General features: G+C 40.3%; 1 protein-coding gene across 2 annotated transcripts in view; it reads right to left on the bottom strand.

Moving 5' to 3' along the window:
- The window catches only part of LEPR (leptin receptor), a 91,354-nt gene that overhangs the window by 52,298 nt on the left and 18,306 nt on the right, over positions 1-20,750 (bottom strand). For both annotated transcript variants that reach the window (XM_005868029.2, XM_005868030.2), the window contains exon 2: positions 3,292-3,351. In XM_005868029.2, coding sequence (XP_005868091.1) covers positions 3,292-3,331 — 40 coding nt within the window. In that variant the 5' untranslated portion in view covers positions 3,332-3,351. The remainder of the gene's footprint in view (positions 1-3,291; positions 3,352-20,750) is intronic.

The following is a 20,750-nucleotide window of genomic DNA, read 5'->3' as shown; positions in this document are numbered from 1 at the left end:
GGGTCCACGCTCACACCTGCCTTGACTAGCCTGGGGCCTGCAGGCTGGAGGCAGCTCCTGCATTGAGCATCTGTCCCCTGGTGGTCAGTCCGCATCATAGCGATCAGTCGTTCCGCCATTCGGTCGATTTGCATATTAGATTTTTATTCTATAGGACATATATATGTGTGTATATATATGGATACTCATATGTATATATAAACTTTTTGTGCTATAAAAAAAAACAAAGTTAAAAAGCAAATGATGGGCAAGGAGAAAAATTGCAAAGCATAATAAAGTGGGCTATAATAATTAATGTTATGAGTCAATTTGTTGAGGCCTACAAGGGACTCAGACATTTAGTCAAACATTATTCTAGGTGTGTCTAGGTGTTTCTGGATTAATTTAACACTTGAATCAGTAGACTGAGTAAAGCAGATTGGCCTACCTATGTGGGTGGGCCTCCTCCAATAAGTTAGAGACTTGACAAGAACAAAATGGCTGAGTTAAAAGTAACTCTTGTCCTGGCCAGTGTGGTTCAGTTGGTTGGGCATCATCCCATGCACCAAAGGATTGCTGGTTCAATTCCTGGTCAGGGCACATGCCCAGGTTGCAGGCTTGATCCCCAGCAGGGGGTGTGCAGGAGGCAGCCAATCAATGTTTCACTCTCACATCGATGTTTCTCTTTCTCTCTTTCCCACTCCCTTCCTCTCTGAAATCAATATATATTAAATGTGCACACTATTCAAAATAAACATCCCTCTTTAGGAATTAATCTACAAAAATATTCTCCAGCCCCAACCGGTTGGCCTGCGGACTCAAGGGTCCCAGGTTCGATTCCGGTCAAGGGCATGTACCTTGGTTGCAGGCACATCCCCAGTAGTGGGTGTGCAGGAGGCAGCTGGTCGATGTTTCTCTCTCATCAATGTTTCTAACTTCTCTATCCCTCTCCCTTCCTCTCTGTAAAAGATCAATAAAAATATATTTTTAAAAAAAAATATATTCTCCCAGACATACAAAGATATATGTATATACATTTCAATGCAGCACTATTTGTTACAGAAAATAAATTTGTATTAATGGGGAATTGGTCAAATAAATTAATAATTTAAGGTAGATACATACAGTTCATTGTCATGCTATCATTAAACAAATAATTACATTAGTAAATACCAAAAAAGGCATGATAAATTGAAAAGCTGTTAAGTAGGAAAAAAAACCAAACAGAACAGCCCCGCCAATGTGGCTCAGTGGTTGAGTATCGACCTATGAACCAGGAGGTCATGATTCAACTCCTAATCAGGGAATATGCCTGGGTTTCGGGCTTGATCCCCAGTAGGGGGCATGCAGGAGACAGCCAATCAATGATTCTCTCTCATCATTGGTCTCTCTCTCTCTCTCTCTCTCTCTCTCTCTTCTTCTCTGAAATCAATAAAAATGTAGTTTGAAAAAACAAATACAGAACAGTATATATAGACCAATTCTATTTTTGCAACTATAAATATGAAGTGTGTGTGTGTGTGTGTGTGTGTGTGTGTGTGTGTGTGTGATATAAATCAGGTTCTTTCCAAGAGTTTGGGAATAGTGTTCATTTTGTACTATTTGCAAAGGGATAAAAGGTTTTCATTTTCACACTTATACTTTCATTAAGTGAGCATGAGCATGAGAATTCCTACCTGGAAACAGAAAATTCTGTTAGCAAATATAGGAAACAGTATCTCCAAGAGCAAAATCTCTACCATACATATGGACATTTTAATAAGTACAAATGGGGCCCAGCTGGTGTGGCTCAGTTGGCTGAGCATTGTCCCATACACCAAGAGGTCTGTGGTTCGATTCCTGGTCAGAACATATGCCCGGGTAGTGGACTCAATCCCCAGGAGGGGCATGCAGGAGGCAACCAATCAATGATTCTCTCTCATTGATGTTTCTATCTCTCTTTTCCTCTCCCTTCCTCTCTCTCTAAAATCAATAAAAATATTTATTTTTTAAAAAATAGTTCAAATTGGTTTTTACAGAATAGTCATCCTATATAATAAAAGCCTAATATGCTAAGTGTCTGGTCATCCAGTTGTCTGTTCAACCAATCAAAGCGTAATATGCTAATGATATGCTAAGGCCGCTCAACCTTTCGCTATGGTGCACGGACCACCAAGGCACAGACAGTCGACCAGTTGACCAGTCGCTATGATGTGCACTGACCACCAGGGGGCAGATCCTCTGACTGGTAGCTTAGCTTGCTGCTGGGGTCTGGCCTATCGGGACTGAGCAAGACAGGCTGGACATGCCCTAGAGCCCGCCCACGGTCCCTCCCTGGCTGGCCAACCACCTGCGTCCCTCCCTGGCCTCGATCGTGCACCGGTGGGGTCCCTTGGCCTGGCCTGCACCCTCTTGCAATCCAGGGCATCTCAGGGGATGTCAGAGAGCCAATTTCAGCCCGATCCCACAGGCCAGGTCAAGGGACCCCACTGGTGCACGAATTCGTGCACAGGGCCTCTAGTGGAGATATAAAGTACAACATAGGGAATCTATATATATAAAACCCTAGTATACAAACAGACCAAACAGCGGAACAACCAAACAACTGAACAACTGGTCACTGAAAATTCTTTGCTGTCGCGTGCCACGGTCCCGCCCAGTGCTTACACCTGCTGCCGGTGCCAGCCCCACTCGCACCACTGCCAGCCCCACTCGCACCACTGCCGTCACCGGAGCTGCCACTTGCACCTGCTGCTGGCACCACCACCAGTCCAGATTGCTCATCACCGTCAGTGGGTGTGAGCAGCGGCTGCCGGCCCCCATCACCCATCAGGGTTTCTCCACCTCCCCCTGCTCTTGAGCGGTGATCAGGGCAGCAGCAGCCACTCACACCCACTGCTGGTGCTGGCCCCAATAGCGCCATGCTGTCAGCAGGTGCGAGCGGGGCCAGGGCCGGCACAGTCAGCATGTGGGAGCTGCGGCAGTGGGAGCAGGGCTGCCAGCAGACAGGGGACTGTGGGCCGCGGCAGGAGTGGCCAGGCAGGGGCGTGGAGGATGGGCCGAGACCCGCCCCTGTGCCCACCACAGCCTCGTGGCCCACAGTTCCTTTCAAGGTGCACGAATTTGTGCACTGGGCCCCTAGTATAGTCATTAATATTCTAATAACTATGTATGGTGTCAGATGGGTGAAAGATTTATCAGAATAATCACTTAGTAAGTTAGGTAATGTCTAATCACTGGGGTATACACCTGAAACTAATATAATAATGTATTTCAACTGTAATTGAAAAATAAAAATGATTTTTAAGTGGGAGGAAAAGACAAATAACTTACCCCACTGTAACAAAGCCATACAAAATTTTTGACAAGTCATCTTACTTCAGAGAAGAACACCTGAAAAACAGTAAATCTTTATATTTTAATCATCAATAATACTATGAATCAATATCAGGGACAACTGTATTATAGATTTATTCCTGTGCACATGCTGTCTTACATAGTTAAAATAAGCCACATATTCATATATGACATAATCAATTGGTTGCCCGCCTCACTGCTCTGACCAAGGTGGGGAATGGAGCCTGCAACTGAGGTATGTGCCCTTGACCAGAATTGAATCTGGAACCCTTCCATCTGTGGGCTAATGTTCTAGCCACTGAGCCAAACCAGCCAGGGCCAATTTTTTTTTTATCCTAAAACTGGGGATTCAGTTCACCACATGCAAGTTAATCTGAGGTGAAAAGCCCTGGGTTAGGTGTCAGGAGTCTTGGGTGTCAATCTAGGCTCTTTTACAAATCAGCGATAGAACCTGGGACTTCAACACTTTGGACCTCAGGTTCCTCATCTACAAATCAGATGGATGATCTCTCTAGTCACCCTCTGAGCTTCCCATAATTCTGGGTGATTTTATTTGAAAACAGAAATCACATCTTTACCACAAATAACATTATAAAATATTAAATGAGATACATGCCTCATGAGTCATATCTGAGAATTGGTACCATGTGATGAGTAAACGGAAAGACATGTTTGTTTAGTTTACAACTTAATAACTCTTGGGAAGAAAATAGATGTGTATAAACATTTTGTAGTCTGGTAAATTTGTTTTTCAGGCTATTTGTTTTTCATAAGAATTTGAGTTCCTTATACACTGACATCACAATATTTATTTAGGATTTCTAAAAAAGGGTTCAGTTTGAAATCCTCATTATTTAATCCTATGAAATGTGTGCAAATTCTTCCCAGTTTTTTTTTTATTCTACCTGTTTTTGACACAAAATTTTCTCATAAAATAAACCCAAGGGCAAGTTTCATAATCAGAATGTATCATAGATAAACATATCCCTAGGCTAAATGTTTCAAATGAACTGACTAGTGACTAGTCATTCAGTCCAACAATTAATTTGATTCACTTTTAACTCAACTGAATATTATCTTCTGAGTTAAGTGACAAAGTAGATCAGTTGTTTTTCCTTACATAAGCCAGCCATTCTTTTATTTAATGTTCCATGCAAAACACAAACTATTCTTATGGTTTGAAATCTTACAGACAGGTTTTGCTCTTATATAACAAAGAAACAATCACGGGTATGAAAAAGACATAGAGGGTGAAAGGTGGTACATTCAACAGACTCAAAGAGAGAAAAAAATTATATGTACCAAAAATTGTACCAGAAAGGAATATAAGAAGGTTTATAAAAATAAAAATAACACAGGAAAAAAAATTGATACAAATTTTTAAACATGAGAGAAAAATCAAGCAAAGGGGAAACTAATGGTAAAATGACCAAAATAAGTCTAATATACAAAATGCCATTAATTGGAATTCACTTCCTAAGGATGACCTATTAATTTGCTTTACGCTTTCTTATGGTTAAATTTCTCAACTGAAAATTCAAAGTACTTAAAATAAAATAAGAGCAACAGCTTAGGGAAATGTACAATAATCCTAACACTGAGAACAGAAAACAATTTTGCCTAACTTTAAGTAACAGGTAACATTCTAACAGTGGCAGACTTTCATGGGAATTTCAAAATTCAATAATTTCTCACCACCTCCAATACCAGTACCCCATTCTAAGCTACCATTATCTCTTCCCTGGAAGATCGGAAGAACCTCTTAATTGGTCTCCCTGCTGCTTGCTTCCCTTGCTCCCCAATTCAATATATTCTCCACGCAACAGCCAGAGTGGTCTTGTTAACGCATAGGTCAGATCATGTCTCTCTTTCCCAAAGCACTGCAGTACCACCCTTTTCACTCAGAGTAAATGTCCGAGTCCCGAACAGAACTACAAGGTCCTGGATCTCACTGACCTCATCAACCACTGCTCTCCTCTTTGCTCAAGTCACCTTCTCTGAGGAGCCTTCCCTGACCAACCTACTAAAATTTCAACACCTTCCCACCCCAATATGTCATATCTGCTGTTCTGCTTAATTTTTTCTCCTTATTACTTAACTAGTGGCCCATTAAAAGGGAATTAATTAGAGGAAATTCTAATAAAGAGAAAATATGCTAATTGACCCTCACGCCATCACAAAGATGGCAGCACCCACTGCCAATAAGGAGGGAATATGCTAATTGACTGCCACACCCTCAAAGATGGCAGCACCCACAGCCACAAGATGGCGGCTCCTAGTCCCCTCAGCCCCACGGGGGTGGCAGGTGCACAGCAAGGCTGGGCCCACCCCCAGACGGGCCCAGCCACTCTGTGCACCTGCCTCCGGAGTCCCCCAGTACCCTCAGCCCCCCAGCTGCCCAGAGCCGACCAGAGGCTCAGGTAACCGGGGCCAGCCGAGGCTTGCTCTGCCGGCAGTGGCAGCAGCAGAGGTGTGATGGGGGCATCGCCTTCCCCTGATTGCCAGGTCCCCTCCCGCCACTGAGGGCTCCCAGACTGTGAGAGGGGGCAGGCCGGGCTGAGGGATCCCCCTTCCAGTGCATGAATTTTCATGAACCGGGCCTCTAGTATTTTAATATTGCTATTTGCCCTTTCTCTATAATAGAAGTGTCAGAGATGAAAGAAATTAGTAAAATGTACATGAAAATCTCCCTCCTGTCAGAGTCTGGGGCGCACCGCGGGACCCAGAGTCAAGTCCCCGCCCACCCATGTGTACCTCGAAATCACACAAGACCCAGACCCAGCTGGGCCCACCCCCGTCAAGCCCCGCAGGGCGGGGGGGCGCAGCCTCAGGTCCCCTGTCAAGCCCCGCTGGGGCGGAGGGCATGGCCTCAGGTCACCTGGCCCTGGCACAAGGGCGCGAGGGTGCTAGGGCATGATGACCATTTGCATATTAGCTCTTTATTATATAGGATAGTAATGTGAATATGATTTTTCTTGTTTATTGTCTAACCCTCTCCAATAGGATGTAAACTCCACCAGACCAACTGATTTTTCTTTTACTATTTCCTTTTCATCATTATATCCTTCATACATAGAAGCTGACTCTATAGCAAGTGCTCAATATATTTTAACTGAATGAATGAGTGAATTAGTGAATGGCAAGATGTAACTCTTCCCAGAATTATTCTCCAAAGTAAGCTGGTGGCATCACACCAGCTGCAGCTCTTTCCATTGTTTCTTGATAGTGGAAATCTCAACTTCTGACCTGATTTTCTGGCATCCAGAGAGCAAGGTCACCATTGGATTCATAGGTGTTTCCTCTTGCTCCAAAGAAAGTTGCTGTACACATCATCACCTTAGAAATACCATAGAGGTGCCTGCCCAGAGCAGGAGGAGTGAATCCTGAGCCCCAGCCCAGGCCTCAGCTGGCCCAAGTAAGCCCTGACATATAGTTCTTCATGATATTTTCTTATAATCCTTTGTATTTCTATGGTGTCAGTTATTCTCCTTCCTTTCTGATTTGAGTTATTTCCCTTTTTTCCCCTTGAGTATGGTTAAAGGTTGTCAATCTTGTTTATCTTTTAAAGAACTCACTCTTTGTTTTGCTAATCTTTTGTACTTTTTTTTTAGTTTCTATGTAATTTATTTCTGCCCTAATCTTTATTATTTCCTCCTATTACTTTAGGTTTTGTTTGTTGTTCTTTTTCTAGTTCCATTTAGGTGTAAGGTTAGATTGTTTATTTCAGATTTTCCTTGTTTCTTAAGGTAGGCCTACATTGCTATGAATTTCCCTCAGAGGACTGCTTTTGCTGTGTCCCATAGATTTGGGATTGTTGTGTGTTCATTTCCATTTTTCTCAAGATAACATTTGATTTCTTCTTTGATTTCATTGTGGACCCATTTATTGTTTAGTAATGTTATTCAGCCCCCATGTGTTTGTGTTTTTTCAGTTTTGTTTTCTTGTGACAGATTTATAGTTTTATACCATTGTCATCAAGGAAGATACTTGATATGATTTAATCTTATTGAATGTACTAAGACTTGATTTTTGTTCTAACATGTGGTTTATCCTAGAGAATGTTCCATGTACACTTGAAAAGAACGTATATTCTACTGCTTTGGGGTACATTGCTCTGAAGATAGCAATTAAATTCATCTGGTCTCGTGTGTCATTTGAGGTCACTGTTTCCTTATTGATTTTTTGTCTTAAAGATCTAGCCATTGATGAAAATGGTGTGTTAAAATCCCCTACTAAGACTGTATTATTGTCAATCTCCACCTTTATGTTCTCCAAGATTTGCTTTATATATTTAGGTGCTCCTATGTTGGGTGCATATAGTTTACAAGGGTTATATCCTCTTGTTGGATTGATCCCTTTTGCATTATGTAATGTCCTTCTTTGTCTCCTGATATGGCCTTTATTTTGAAGTCTATTTTGTCTGATATAAGTATTGCTACCCCAGCTTTTTATTCATTCCCTTTTGTATAAAATATATTTGTCCATCCTGGCTGGCATGGCTCAGTGGTTGAGCACTGACCTATGAACCAGGAAGTCACAGTTCAATTCCCAGTCAGGGCACATGACCAAGTTGAGGGCTTGATCCCCAGTGTGAGGCATGCAGGAGGCAGTTGATCAATGATTCTCTCTCATCATTGATGTTTCTATCTCTCTCTCCCTTCCTCTCTGAAATCAATAAAAATATATTTTTTAAAAAAACATATATATTCATCTATCCCTTTACTTTAAATCTGTGTATATCTTTCATTCTGAGCTGGGTCTCTTGTAGACAGCATATATGTGGGTCATATTTTCTTATCTATTCAGCTACCCATTCTTTTCACTGGAGCACTTAATCCGTTTACATTTAAAGTAAATATTAATAGGTACTAATTTATTACCATTGTATTCTTTACATCTATGTTCTAATTTTTTCTTTTCTTATTCTTAAAGAAGACCCATTAATATTTCTTGTACTACTGGTTTGGTGGTAACAAACTTCAATAGCTTTTTCTTATCTGGAAAGCTCTTTATTTTGCCTTCAATTTTAAATAGTAGTCTTGCTGGGTAGAGTAATTTTGGTTGTAGGTCCTTGTTATTTATCACTTTGAATATTTCATTCTAATCTCTTCTAGCCTGAAGTTCTTCTGCTGAGAAATCAGCTGACAGCCTTGTGAGAGCTCCCTTGTAGGTAACTGTCTTTCGCTTGCTGCTCTTAACATTTTCTCTTTATCTTTAACCTTTCCAATTTAATTATGATGTGTCTTGGTGTGGGCCTCTTCAGGTTCATCTTGATTGGAACTCTCTGTGCTTCCTGAGGAGGTATGTCATTTTCCTTCACCAGATTAGGGAATTTTTCAGCCATTATTTCTTCAAACAGGTTCTGGTACCCCTATGATGTAGATTTTGTTATGCATGATGTTGTCCGACAGGTCCCTTAGACTTTCCTCATTTTTAAAAAATTCTTTTTTCTTTTTGTTGCTCTGCTTGAATGTTTTCTGTTATCTTGTCTCTAAATCACTGATTCAATCCTCTGTTTCTCCTAACCTGCTCTTATTTCCTTCTAATGTATTCTTCATTTCAGATGTTGTATTCTTTGTTTCTGACTGGTTCCTTTTCATGTATTTTATGTTCTTTTTAATGCTTGATGTAGATAAATAAATGGAGTGTTTATACCTAAGGCAATTCCTCACATATATAGCTCCCTAAATTGAGCCACTGATAGACACCAAACTATGAGGAGTTTGAGATAATACTGTCTGACATTCCCCTGGAATGTAATCATTCTATGTTCATGGTTAAAGGAATAATGTGTCTTATTTGACATATTTGAAGAAATCTTTCTGAAACATACAAAGATTCATCCATAGTCTAATCTAAATGATGCATTCATGATACCTGGATATAGAGGCAATAATTCAATTCAATTTGCATAACATACCAAATACAGTAAGCATATTAAACATATCACTAACTTTAGTGATTATTATAAATTTTAAACAAAAGGAAAATCAAGATCCATATTCTACTGAATCTATAATAATAAAATAGTAATATGCAAATTGACCGAACAACTGAACAGCAGAATGACCATCAGGATGACCTTTCGGATGACCATGCTATGACACACACTGGGGCCAGGACAGCCAAGGTGGGTGTTAATGCGATTGGTCGAGGGGCCCGCCATCACCCCATGATCACCCTGCAGAGGGAGGCCCAGGCCACCAGCCAATGGGGCAATCAATTGGGGGGTCCGCGATTGCCCCAAAGAGGGAGGCCCAGGCCACCCTCTGGAGGCGATCGATGTGGGAAGGGGGGGCTCTGCGATCGATCGCCCCGCAGAGGGAGGCCCAGGCCACCAACCAATGGGGCAATCAATTTGGGGGCTCCCCGACTGCCCCAAAGAGGGAGGCCCAGGCCACCCTCTGGGGGCAATCGATGTGGGAAGGGGGGGCTCCGCGATCGATCGCCCTGCAGAAGGAGGCCCAGGCCATTGGCCAGGGGGCAATTAATGGGGGGGGGAACTCCATGATCACAACAAAGAGGGAGGCCCGGGCCACCCTCTGCGGGGTGATCGAATGGGGGGCTCCGCAGAACCGGGGAACTGGGGGTTGTGGTGGCGGACATGGGTGTGGGCGGGGGGTGGGGCGAGGCAGCCAGGGCCACAAGGCAGCGGGGCTGCGAGGGCCCCAGCAGCCAGGGCTGCAATGGCCAACCCTTGCATAAATTTCGTGCATTGGGCCTGTAGTTATGATATAATGGGTTTTCATTAAAAAATCAGACTGTTTAATTTCCATCACAGGGAAGTCTCTTTGTGTTGTTTTTATGTATCAAATTCTACTTAAATATAAAACAACAGTCTCAATCAGTGCTTGAATGGTTGATTGGGCAGGAAAGATATTGTTCACAACTTGCTCCAATGATCTCAGAGTCTAGGTTTGTAAAAAAGTTTATAAGTGAGAAAAGCAATTCTAACAATTCTGCTGCTTTGATGAATAAACTCAATGGGCTCCATCTGCCACTAATTTTTGCTTTTACTTTGCACAGGAGCAATACCCATCTATCGTTCACTTAAACAACATTTAAGTTTTTCATTAAAATATAAATGAAAAACACTATTCCTTCAAGTGTCAAAAATTTAACAATATAAATACTGTCTGGTAGATTTGTACTAACTTGTAATTTTAAGTATGTTTATTTTTATTTCCTCACTTAGGATAGAAATTGATTGTGTTATTCCCATCAAGTAGCTTTAAAGACTTAAATTATTTTCTAAATTTAAAGAATATCTATTTTTCCATCATCCTGACATATGCATGTCACTTTGAAAACATATTTTTTTCAAGTACTTCAGTTCCTGATATGATTCTAATTGTGTGATCTTCTCACAAATTAATTCCTTGAAAATGCAGAGATATAAGTGGAATCTAATGAACAAAATAAACTAAGAAAGAAAACAAAAATGCAGAGGGATCAGCTATGACTCATAAACTTAAAGTAAACAAAGTTGAGTCAGAATAGGCATCTTTCCCTGGCCGGAGTGGCTCAGTTTTTTGAGCATTGTCCTATGCACCAGGGGTCGCTGGCTCAATTCCTGGTTGAGGCACAAGTCCAAGTTGTGGGCTCCATTCCTGGCTTAAGACGTGCAGGAGGCTCCATCTGCCACTAATATTTCTCTCTATCTTTCCCTTTTCCTTCCTCTCTCCCTAAAATCAATAAACACACGGCAGCGGGGGCTGAGCCCCTTGCACGAATTTCATGCATTGAGCCTCTAGTATATATATATAATTAATTTCAGAGAGGAAGGGAGAGGGAGAGAGAGATAGAAACATTAATGATGAGAGAGAATCACTGATTGGCTGCCTCCTGCTCGCTCCTCACTGGGAATTGAGTCTGCAACCCGGGCAAGTGCCCTGACCAGGTAGGTATCAAACCGTGGCATCCTGGTTGGGCAAAGGAACATTTTTTTTTTAAGTAAAGAATAAGCATTTTAGCCTTGGCCAGTGTTTCTAAGTGGCTAGAGCATCAGCCACACACTGAAAGGTTTCAGGTTCAAGTCCCAATTAAGATCACAGGCCTGTGTTGCAGGTTCAATCCTCAGCCCCGGTCAGGGCACTTGCAGGAGGCAACCAATCAATGTGTCGCTCTCACATCAATGTTTCCCTTTCTCTCTCTCTCTCTCTCTCTCTCTCGCTCTCTCTCTCATTTCCCTCCCTTCCTTCCACAGTCTCTCTAAAAAAAAAAAATCAATGGAAAAAATATCCATGGAAAAGGATTAACAAACAAACAAAAAGAACAGGTATCTTACTATAAAATAATCTATAAATCTGTACATATATCAACTCATTTAAATATTAATTGGATATTTGATAAAATGTAAGTTACCACATAAGGTGTTAGAAATATAAACATTGATGAGATCATAATTTAATTAAAAAAAAAATAACATTAGCCCTAGTTGGTCTGGCTCAGAGGTTAGAGCATCAGCCTGCAGACTGAAGGGTCCCGGGTTCAATTCCAGTCAAGGGCACATACCTTGGTTGCAGGCTTGATCCAGGGCATGTATAGGAGGTAACCAATTGATTTGTCTCTCCATCTCTCCCCCTCTCTTCCACTCTCTCTAAAAATCAATGGGGGGAAGGGGGTGGGGAATATCCTCAGGTGAGAATTAACAAAAAAGGAAAAAAAAGAGAAGTAACATTATCATGATTTTTTTTGTCTGTCGTAGTACTATAATACCAATATGAATAAAATATCATGGGACTTCAGATTCAAGATGGTAAACAGAGCAACTAAATTGATCTTCTCTTCCTCCCAAGATACATTTGGAATTATAGTAAAATAAATCATATCAACCCACAAGAACAGAGAGAATGAGAGGAGACCAGCAACAAAAGAGAGATTTAAACAAATTTTTGGAAGATGAAGCAAAGATTAATTAAATTGTTCTGAATGGTAAAGGTCAGAGGGTGATATGGGGCTAAAAGAAGAGGACATTTTGGTCTATTTAGATAATATCTGACTTCTTCATCCTCATATAGAAAATTCACAGCAGTGAGATCTCCCTCTTTATAACAGTCATGGGAGTGGTTTACAAATAGCTGAAAATAACTGACAAGTTTAAGTAGAAAAAGAATTTATTGAAGAATTTGGGGTACTTCACAGAACCTCAGCACGGGCCAGAAAACCCAACTAATAAAGCACATAGCCAAAAACTACACCCAAAATCCCATGTAGATTGCTCTCCAAATTCCGGCCTGCCACCACACCAAGACACCACATGTTAAGACTGAAATCTCAATGTCTACTACATCTGATTTCCTCTGAGCTCATCTGCTCTTTCATATCCCACACTTCTCATCTAAAATCTGGCATGAATGCCTATAATTGGTAGAGCCTAGTTCACAGTCTATATCCAGGCAGTAAGGCAACCTGGGAAAGAATGGATTTATAAAGCAGAGAATTCCCCAAACATAGGCAAAATATTCAAAGATGGCCCCAAAAGGAAATGGTTGTAGGAAGGTGGGACTGGAGGTAACTCTGTACATAATATGATCCTAAAGCTGCAGAAAATAAAACAAAACACAGAATGGGGGGGGGGGGGGGGGGGGGGAGGAAGTAATAGCTCAAACTTGAAGCCACTATTCCAAATAAGAATATGAATTCAGAGGGCTTCAAAGAATGAAATAGAGCCTAAAAAATAAAGAGATTAAGTAAAAAAAAAAACCCTGAAAATTAAGAATATAATGAAGAAGACCCAGATTTCCTCTCCCAATAAGAAAATATAAAGTTAATTGAAAGACACTTTATAGAAATTCCTGATCTAAATATGAACCAAAATAAAATATGGCATAAATTTGTGCAAATGCTGGATTTAAAGAATCCATTTGAAAAATCAATATTTTAAATAGCAAAAAGTGATTTGCAACACACCCCAATTTATTGATTTTTCAATTGTTTTGGTTCAACCGATAGACAAAAATGAAATATTTAATTAATTACAATACTGACATAAAATATTATCAATATTCTCACCATAGTTATCAACTTTGGGTGGTATAATTATATAAGGAAAGATAGTTGGAAGGCAAAGGGTTAAATATCCCAACTTCATGAAGTAGGAGGTCAAGAGAAACTATAGTTAATGGAACAAGAAATAGTGGTGGGAATTACCAATCATAATAATAAAAGGCCAAGAGGTGTCACAACCAAAATGACCAAACAACTGGTCGCCATGAGGTGGCATTGACCACCTCAGCCTGGGTCGGTGGGTGGTGATGGTGGCCTGAGCGAAGCAACCCGGGTCCCAGGTGCCTGGCCGAGGCAGGAGCAAAGCAGCCCGGGTCCTGGGTGCCAGAGGGAAGCTGGTGCCAGCAGCCAGGGGAAGAGAGGCCTATTCTTGCATGAATCTTTGTGCATCGGGCCTCTAGTGTACCAATAAAAGAGCTCATAAAATTAATGTAATTAATGTAGAGGAAGGAGAAAGAAAGAAGGTGAAATTAATAAGCTAAATTCTCTTCTACCATGATATCTGTTAAATGAGAAGAATAGCAAAAGCAATCCGTATAAGCATATTATTTTAGCCCTAGAAAGGTAGCCACAGGTCTAAGAACCAAAACCAGAAATGGTTCAAGTTAGTTGTTCCCACGACCAGGGCTCTCATAGTGAGGGTAGTGGGCTTGGGCACTACAGTTTTTAATTGCAGTTGGGTTTTGTAGCCATATGCATAGATTATTCTCATGCAAAAATTATTATTTAGTCCTTTTAATTAAATAAAGTGTTATGATATTTCAGAGAAAATAGCTACTATCAAAGTCCAAGGGGCCAACAAAATTTCACAGAAGTGAAATTTTAGTTGAACTCCAAGAAATACAAAGGAAGAGAATATAGTATTGCATTTCTTCTATTTTATTAGTAAGATTCACAATATTTTCACTCCTCTGATAGCAGGCTCTCTGCTAAAATCAATGCTATCTTACAATCACCAATGGCCTGCTAGCGGCTGTGATTTAGTTGTCATTGACTGCATGGGGCACTTGCCTCATTACAGACTGGACAATTTTAACCCTTCAATATTTTGGTCAACAAACCATTTACGTAAAGACCATTTAATGAAGCCCTGTGTGTATTATCTAGAAACCTTACGTTGACATCTTATGGTAATATCAATAAAGAGCCAGCATAAAATTTGCAAAATGGGTCAACCTAGAAGAAAATCTCAGAAACAATAGTGAAGCTTTCTTTTATGAAGTGCCAGGTCACAAATATTCTTGATAATCCAGAGTATGATATTGTTAGGGAAAACATTGACATCAACAACACTGAGTTGCAAAGTGATTAAAAAGAAAACCAGATTCTGAATATAAAAAAGAATTCCTTAACCAATTTCTTTGATTTGTGCTTTCTTATGAAAATAATAGGATTTAAACAAAAAAAATCTTCATTTAAATAATTCTAAAAGAGCTCTCTCAGTAGGTAGAAAATAATTCTAAAAGGTGAGAAAGCATTGTGAAATAGTTAAATAGGCAGAGCTCTTTCTTTCTTAACAGTACAAAAAAAATACTTTATCTTAAAATCCACAATGTCTAGATTTAAAGAATCACAACTACCTAGAGAGAGTGTTAATTAGAAGAAATCAGAGAGACTTACTTCTAGTTTGGGGAAATTATAACAGATCCCAAAGAGGAGTGAAGATTTAACTGCCCCTTTGAAGAATGGGGAGGATATGAAGCATATTGTAAATACAGTGGGGCCTTGACTTACGAGTTTAATTCGTTCCGTGACGGAGCTCGTAACTCAAATTACTCATATGTCAAATCTTAAAGTGAACGAGTGAGACACGTGATGCTGGGCTGAAGTTGTGGCGTTCACTGTGACGTTCGCTGCGCCAACTAGCGGTGGGGTATCTGAAGCTGGCTCGTAACCCGAATTTTAGCTCGCAACTCAAAGCAAAAAATCGGCCGAGAAATGGCTCATATCTCGAAAAACTCGTTAGTCAGGACACTCGTAACTCAAGGCCCCACTGTACTATAAAAAAAGATTCAAGATCAACCAAAGAATATCAATAAAACACAACAGAAACTCCTCTGAGAACTGATTTGCAAATTTGGAATTAAAAGACCAAGAAGCCACTTGTCCAAATGTCTGCTTTTTATGGAAAGAATATTTTTACATCCTGTTTGTTCTGTGCAAAACCCTTTCTTCCCCAAATCAAACCTGTGACTAGCAGTGTTGTTGCAAGATACTCATGCCACTAGAGACATACCCAGCTTGGTAGGTCTAATATAATAAGTATGTTAAAATTCTAAGAGATAATATTTTAATAATATAACAGCCAACTGCAACTCTTGGGAGCTTATGAAAGTGTCAATATACTTTCTATCTATTTACTATATGTGTGTACTTATCTATGTGTGTTTATATTTTACTAGTATTTTCTCTTTCATCTCCTAAATGCTAACCAGTTTGGTTCAGAAATTTAGTTGGTGTATACAAAAATCTAATTATTTTATTATCTCATGTTTATAGTTTCTTAATTTTCATAGGTTTAGACACCCAGATAACACCTGTTAGTTAAAGTAAAATGAGAAAATATAATTCTAAGAAAAACTAAGTTGTCCTATGCCTTCACAAAACAGATATTTGGTAACAGCTGTTCTTAAACATGAGTTAACATTTTTAAAACCCATTATAATACTACTAGAGGCCTGATGCATGAAATTTGTGCAAGGGGCTCGGCTCTCAGAGCAGCCCTGGCTGCCTCATGGCCCGGCCCTCATCCACTGGTCATTCCAGAAGGTCGTTCAGAAGGTCATTCTGCCGTCTGGTCTAATTAGCATATTAGCTCTTTATTATATTAGGATTATAGAAGCTCCTGAGAATCCTTTTTGACTCAAGCCTTTAACTATTACACAGTACAAATAAATAAACACTTATATAAATTTTTCTCTCTTTTCCGTGTCCAGCACGGCTAAAGAGTGGTCCGGTTCCTGAGTAGGGGCGACGGGGGGTTGCGGGGGAGGATTGAGAAAATGAAAGAGAGAGACACAAATACAGTAGGAAAAGCTGGGACTGGGTGGGACCACTGTCCTCTGATGGAGAGACAGGAACCCAGAGCCAATACAGCGTGTTTATTTTATACAGCAAAAACCAGGAAGTTTTACTAAAGGTCAAGACAAAGGAGATTATGTGCATTCTTGGGTGGGCCCAAGTCATATTCATTCCTGGTGCTTGGCTGGATTTGGATAACGAAACCCAACCCCTGGTGCCTGGGCTGAAGGTCAAGCTGACAACACTCCTGCCTCTGGCAAGTTATGTTTCCAGGACGTGGCTCTGCCAACATCACTGGATTCAGCTGACAATAATTAAAGAAATGCTCATGTGCCTTCCCAGGTGCTCTCTACATCTCACCCTTTTTTTTGTTTTTTAGCTACTATAATAAAAGTAAAACTTAAATATCAAGAACAAAGCTCTATTAAAATAATAACAAAACAATGCCAATGCAACACAGCAATAAGAGAGAAATCAAACTACCTACATGTTAACATTTTTAGCTACTAAATGAAAGTTTCTTTTGCTGCTGGTGTATATTTACTCAGGGCCTCGGACTTGGCTGCACAAGACTTTACAGAAGACTGGCAGCTAACCAATGCTAGCATAGCCAGAAACATGTTTGAGGAAGGAGCTTCCACTTCTTGCTTTTCTACTATCTGCTGGGCTTCAGTCATTAACTTCTTCAAATGACCCCATGTTGGCACCTCAGTCCCTTGGGTAGCCTTCAGTTTTCTTCTTCCACTTTGCTGTCATTGGGGCAACTCTCAGTCTTTTGAACAAAGGAACAAGGAGCTTCTCTGGGTCCATTGCGGTGACACACGTAATGCTCTGGCACCCAATTTGGCTGCACTGCTCCTTCTGGAAAGATACAAAACACAACCTCTTCCCCACATCATTACTGAATCTGGTAAAACTTGTCTGGTTTGTGCATCCTTCCAATGGGCTAATTTGGCGGAGGCTATTGTACAGGAGGCCTGATGCCTTTCAGCTGCTGTACGACCCTCTGCATTGCAATTCAAAAAATTTAAAGTATAAAGAGCATGACTGAGTTTGTTTTGAGGTGACACATAATTGCATTTTAAGAGTACGATTGGCTCTTTCCACTATTACTTGACCTTGAGGATTATAAGGAATACCAATTTTATGACAAATTTGATATTGCTGACAAAAGTGCTGAAAAGCAGAACTAGCGTATGGGGGTCCATTATCTGTTTTCAGCTCTAAGGGAGGTCCTATGACTGGAAAAGCTGCTAGACAGTGGTTAATTACATGCTTTGCACTTTCCCCTGTTTGGGGAGTAGCAAAAATGAAGCGTGAGCATGTATCTATGGAGACATGGACCCACCGAAATCTGCCAAATTCAGGTATATGAGTGACAGCCATTTGCCAGATTTGATTAGGTTTAAGTCCTCAGGGATTTACCCTAATGCTGGCACAGGGAGGTGGATAACACACTGAGGGCACTGCTTGACAACTTGGCAAGCCTGCTCTTGGGAAATATGAAATTCCTTGTACAAGGCAAAGGCATTTTGATAATGTAGGGCGTGCGAGGCCTGCGTCATGGAAAATGGAGTGACTTCCTCTACTGAGGCAATGAGGTGATCTACTTCTTCATTACCTGCAGGGACCCGGAAGGCCAGAATGGAATCTAATATAGCCAATAAAACATGGAAATTGTCATTCTCAAACGACTTTTTGAAGGTTGAAAAATAAATGAAAGAGTTCCTCCGAATTAGTGTGCCCTATAATAGCTGTTTCAATATTTTTGGCCATACTTACCACATAAGCACTATCACTATAGGTTGATGGGCTCCATAGCAAAATCAGTCAAGGCATAAATAAGAGCTTGTATTTCTACTCATTGTGCTGAAATATAAGGGGTTTGTTGCAGTAGATCCAATCTTTCCAGAACTGGATCCAACTGTAAAAATGGTTAATGCCTGAAGAATAACATCTCCTTTGATTCGGCAGCTAATACCATTCCCTGAATGTAGGCTGGTCCAATATCAGCACAAACACGGATAAAATGCTTCCATAATAAGTAATCTCTAGGTTAGAGACAAGCCTCTGCAACAATATTAAGCCTCTGGTAACCTTCCACTATTAGTTCCCCTGAACTTTATTTGACCTAGGGTGTGGACAGTAAATGACACTAATTGGATTTCTGCTATCAGTTGTTTTTTTTTTAGTATATAGACATAAGTTTTGGTTAGGGAGGCAAAATGCAAACTATTCACCTTTAAGGATCCTTGGTTTAGGGAAGATAGGATTTGCTAGATGGCCCCAAATTGCTTGGCATTCATATTTCAGATGGTTGCAAACTGCTGTTACATGCGAGTCACGAAATTAGAAAAAATAATTAAGTGTCTTTATATACACTTAATAAAAACTTTCTTAGGATTCTTAAGTATATTGAATAAATTTGTCATTTCTCCCATAGAGATTTCTAGATAAGGTCTTAACTAACTAATGTCCTCTTATAACCTTTAAAAGTCATTTAGGGTCTTGAGACAATCCTTTCGTATTTCTACCTTCTGAGGCCTAATATATTGATTTTTAAGTACAGTTCGTAGGTATTTGAAGGGCATTTTCCACTATATTTTTTCCTAGAGCAATCTCTAAGCCACATTTAGGGGGTTTCTTTTAAAACCTTTTACTTTCTTTTAAACGGAACAACCAACTTGGTTGCTTTTTCAGAAAAACTAGGAGAGAGACATGCTGGCCAATACTGCAATATATACATCTCAAGTAAAGTAACTTTCTTTTTCTTTATGGTGTCTCATTAATGGTGAGTTTTAATGCCCAAATAATAACTTTTTAGTTTACTTTGTAAATAGTAGCGGAAGAGATTTTAAAATTTCTCCTTTTTAAATTTACTTTTAAACAATATTTTTTTGCAAATTTTACTGTGGACTTTGTTAGAACCAATTGCTTATATGTATTTAAACAGAACACAGTTATTAATTTTTATTTGATAATGCTTCCCACGTGATTTTAAGTATATTAGATCGGCCTAATTGAGTTCAAAAATATTTCTTTTAAGAGGAGAGAATGCATCCTTGAATCATTTCAGGGCCCTTGAAATATCCCAAAGGTATCTCTCGGTTAAAGTCTTGAAATTTAACTTGGAAAGTCTATCAAATATATATAACCCAAAGATTATATTACACATTTCAGACATCAATTAAATTAAAACTGGTCTTAACATTAAAAATTTGGTTCAGACCATAGAATTAATCCTTATCCTCTAATTCGGCCAACAAAATACTATTTCCTAGGTTGAAATTCCACCACATGCAATACACATAAGGCTCACAATACACTCCGAACCAGCAATCTCTCCAGAGACAACACAAGAACCATTCCTCTCAAAGATGAACCTCCATACTCCATGCACTCAGCCATCACATCCTTACAATTTCTCCCAACCTAACCTGAGCTCCAAACTTCCAGAAGCCTCAAACTCTAGCCGGCAAGACAAACACCTAGCATTTCTCAAATTAGCAACATATCCACATTTCTAAGGATATATTTCAAACAAAACACAAGGCACACTCAATTAATAGATTCAATTCTATTCTCTAGATTCTTCACACGAGGCAAACTCAGACTGACGTTTCAGTACCTTGTCATTTTAAAATACCTAGATATTTAGCCATGTTCCAAAGTCCTTAAGTTACCAAGGACTTTGGAAAACTATGTGTAGTCATATATATTTACCACTGAAAAAGATTTACCATATACCTTTCATTTTAGTTATGTATATTTTGCCTTAACAACTTTGATTTTAAAGTCAATTATTATTACCCAAGGCATTTTCTTTGGCAAATTCTGTAACAGAGATAACTTACCGACTTTCAGTGGCTTTAATGTTAAAGTATTATTTTATTTTTCTTTATAAAAACAGGAGTGCCCCAGGACCTGTGAGGCAACCTTGGAATGCAGTCCATTATTATTCAAGAACTACCGAGATTAGCGGGGAGCAACCAAGATGGCGGCATAGGTAAACACCAGAGACTGCTGCCGCAAACAACCACTTCAAAAATACAACTAAAAGACGGGACGGACATCACCCAGAACCACAGGAAGGCTGGCTGAGGAGAGACTCTTCAACTAGAAGGATAAACAACAGCACACCGAGGCTCAGAGGAGGCGCAGTGTGGAGGGTGCTCAGGTACGGAGGTGCGCGCGCAGGGCAGGCTGGTGGCTGAGGGCGCGGTTGTCGTTTTCAGTCAGGAGGGAGTCTCAGACTCTGGGCTCCAGATCTGGGAGAGTCTCTGGGGACTCAGACTCAGGCGGGAGAGGCGGGATTGTCTGGCATCGGTTGGAAGGCAGCTTTCTCTCCGAGGTTTGCAGCGGTTCCTGGGGTTCTGAGAAGCAGAGCCTCTGGGAACGGGACTGAG

The sequence above is a fragment of the Myotis brandtii genome, unplaced genomic scaffold (assembly GCF_000412655.1).
Source record: "Myotis brandtii unplaced genomic scaffold, ASM41265v1 scaffold26, whole genome shotgun sequence".
Taxonomy (NCBI): Eukaryota; Metazoa; Chordata; class Mammalia; order Chiroptera; family Vespertilionidae; genus Myotis; species Myotis brandtii.
The sequence above is the reverse complement of the archived record's forward strand: the minus strand, read 5'-3'. Positions and strand labels throughout refer to the sequence as shown.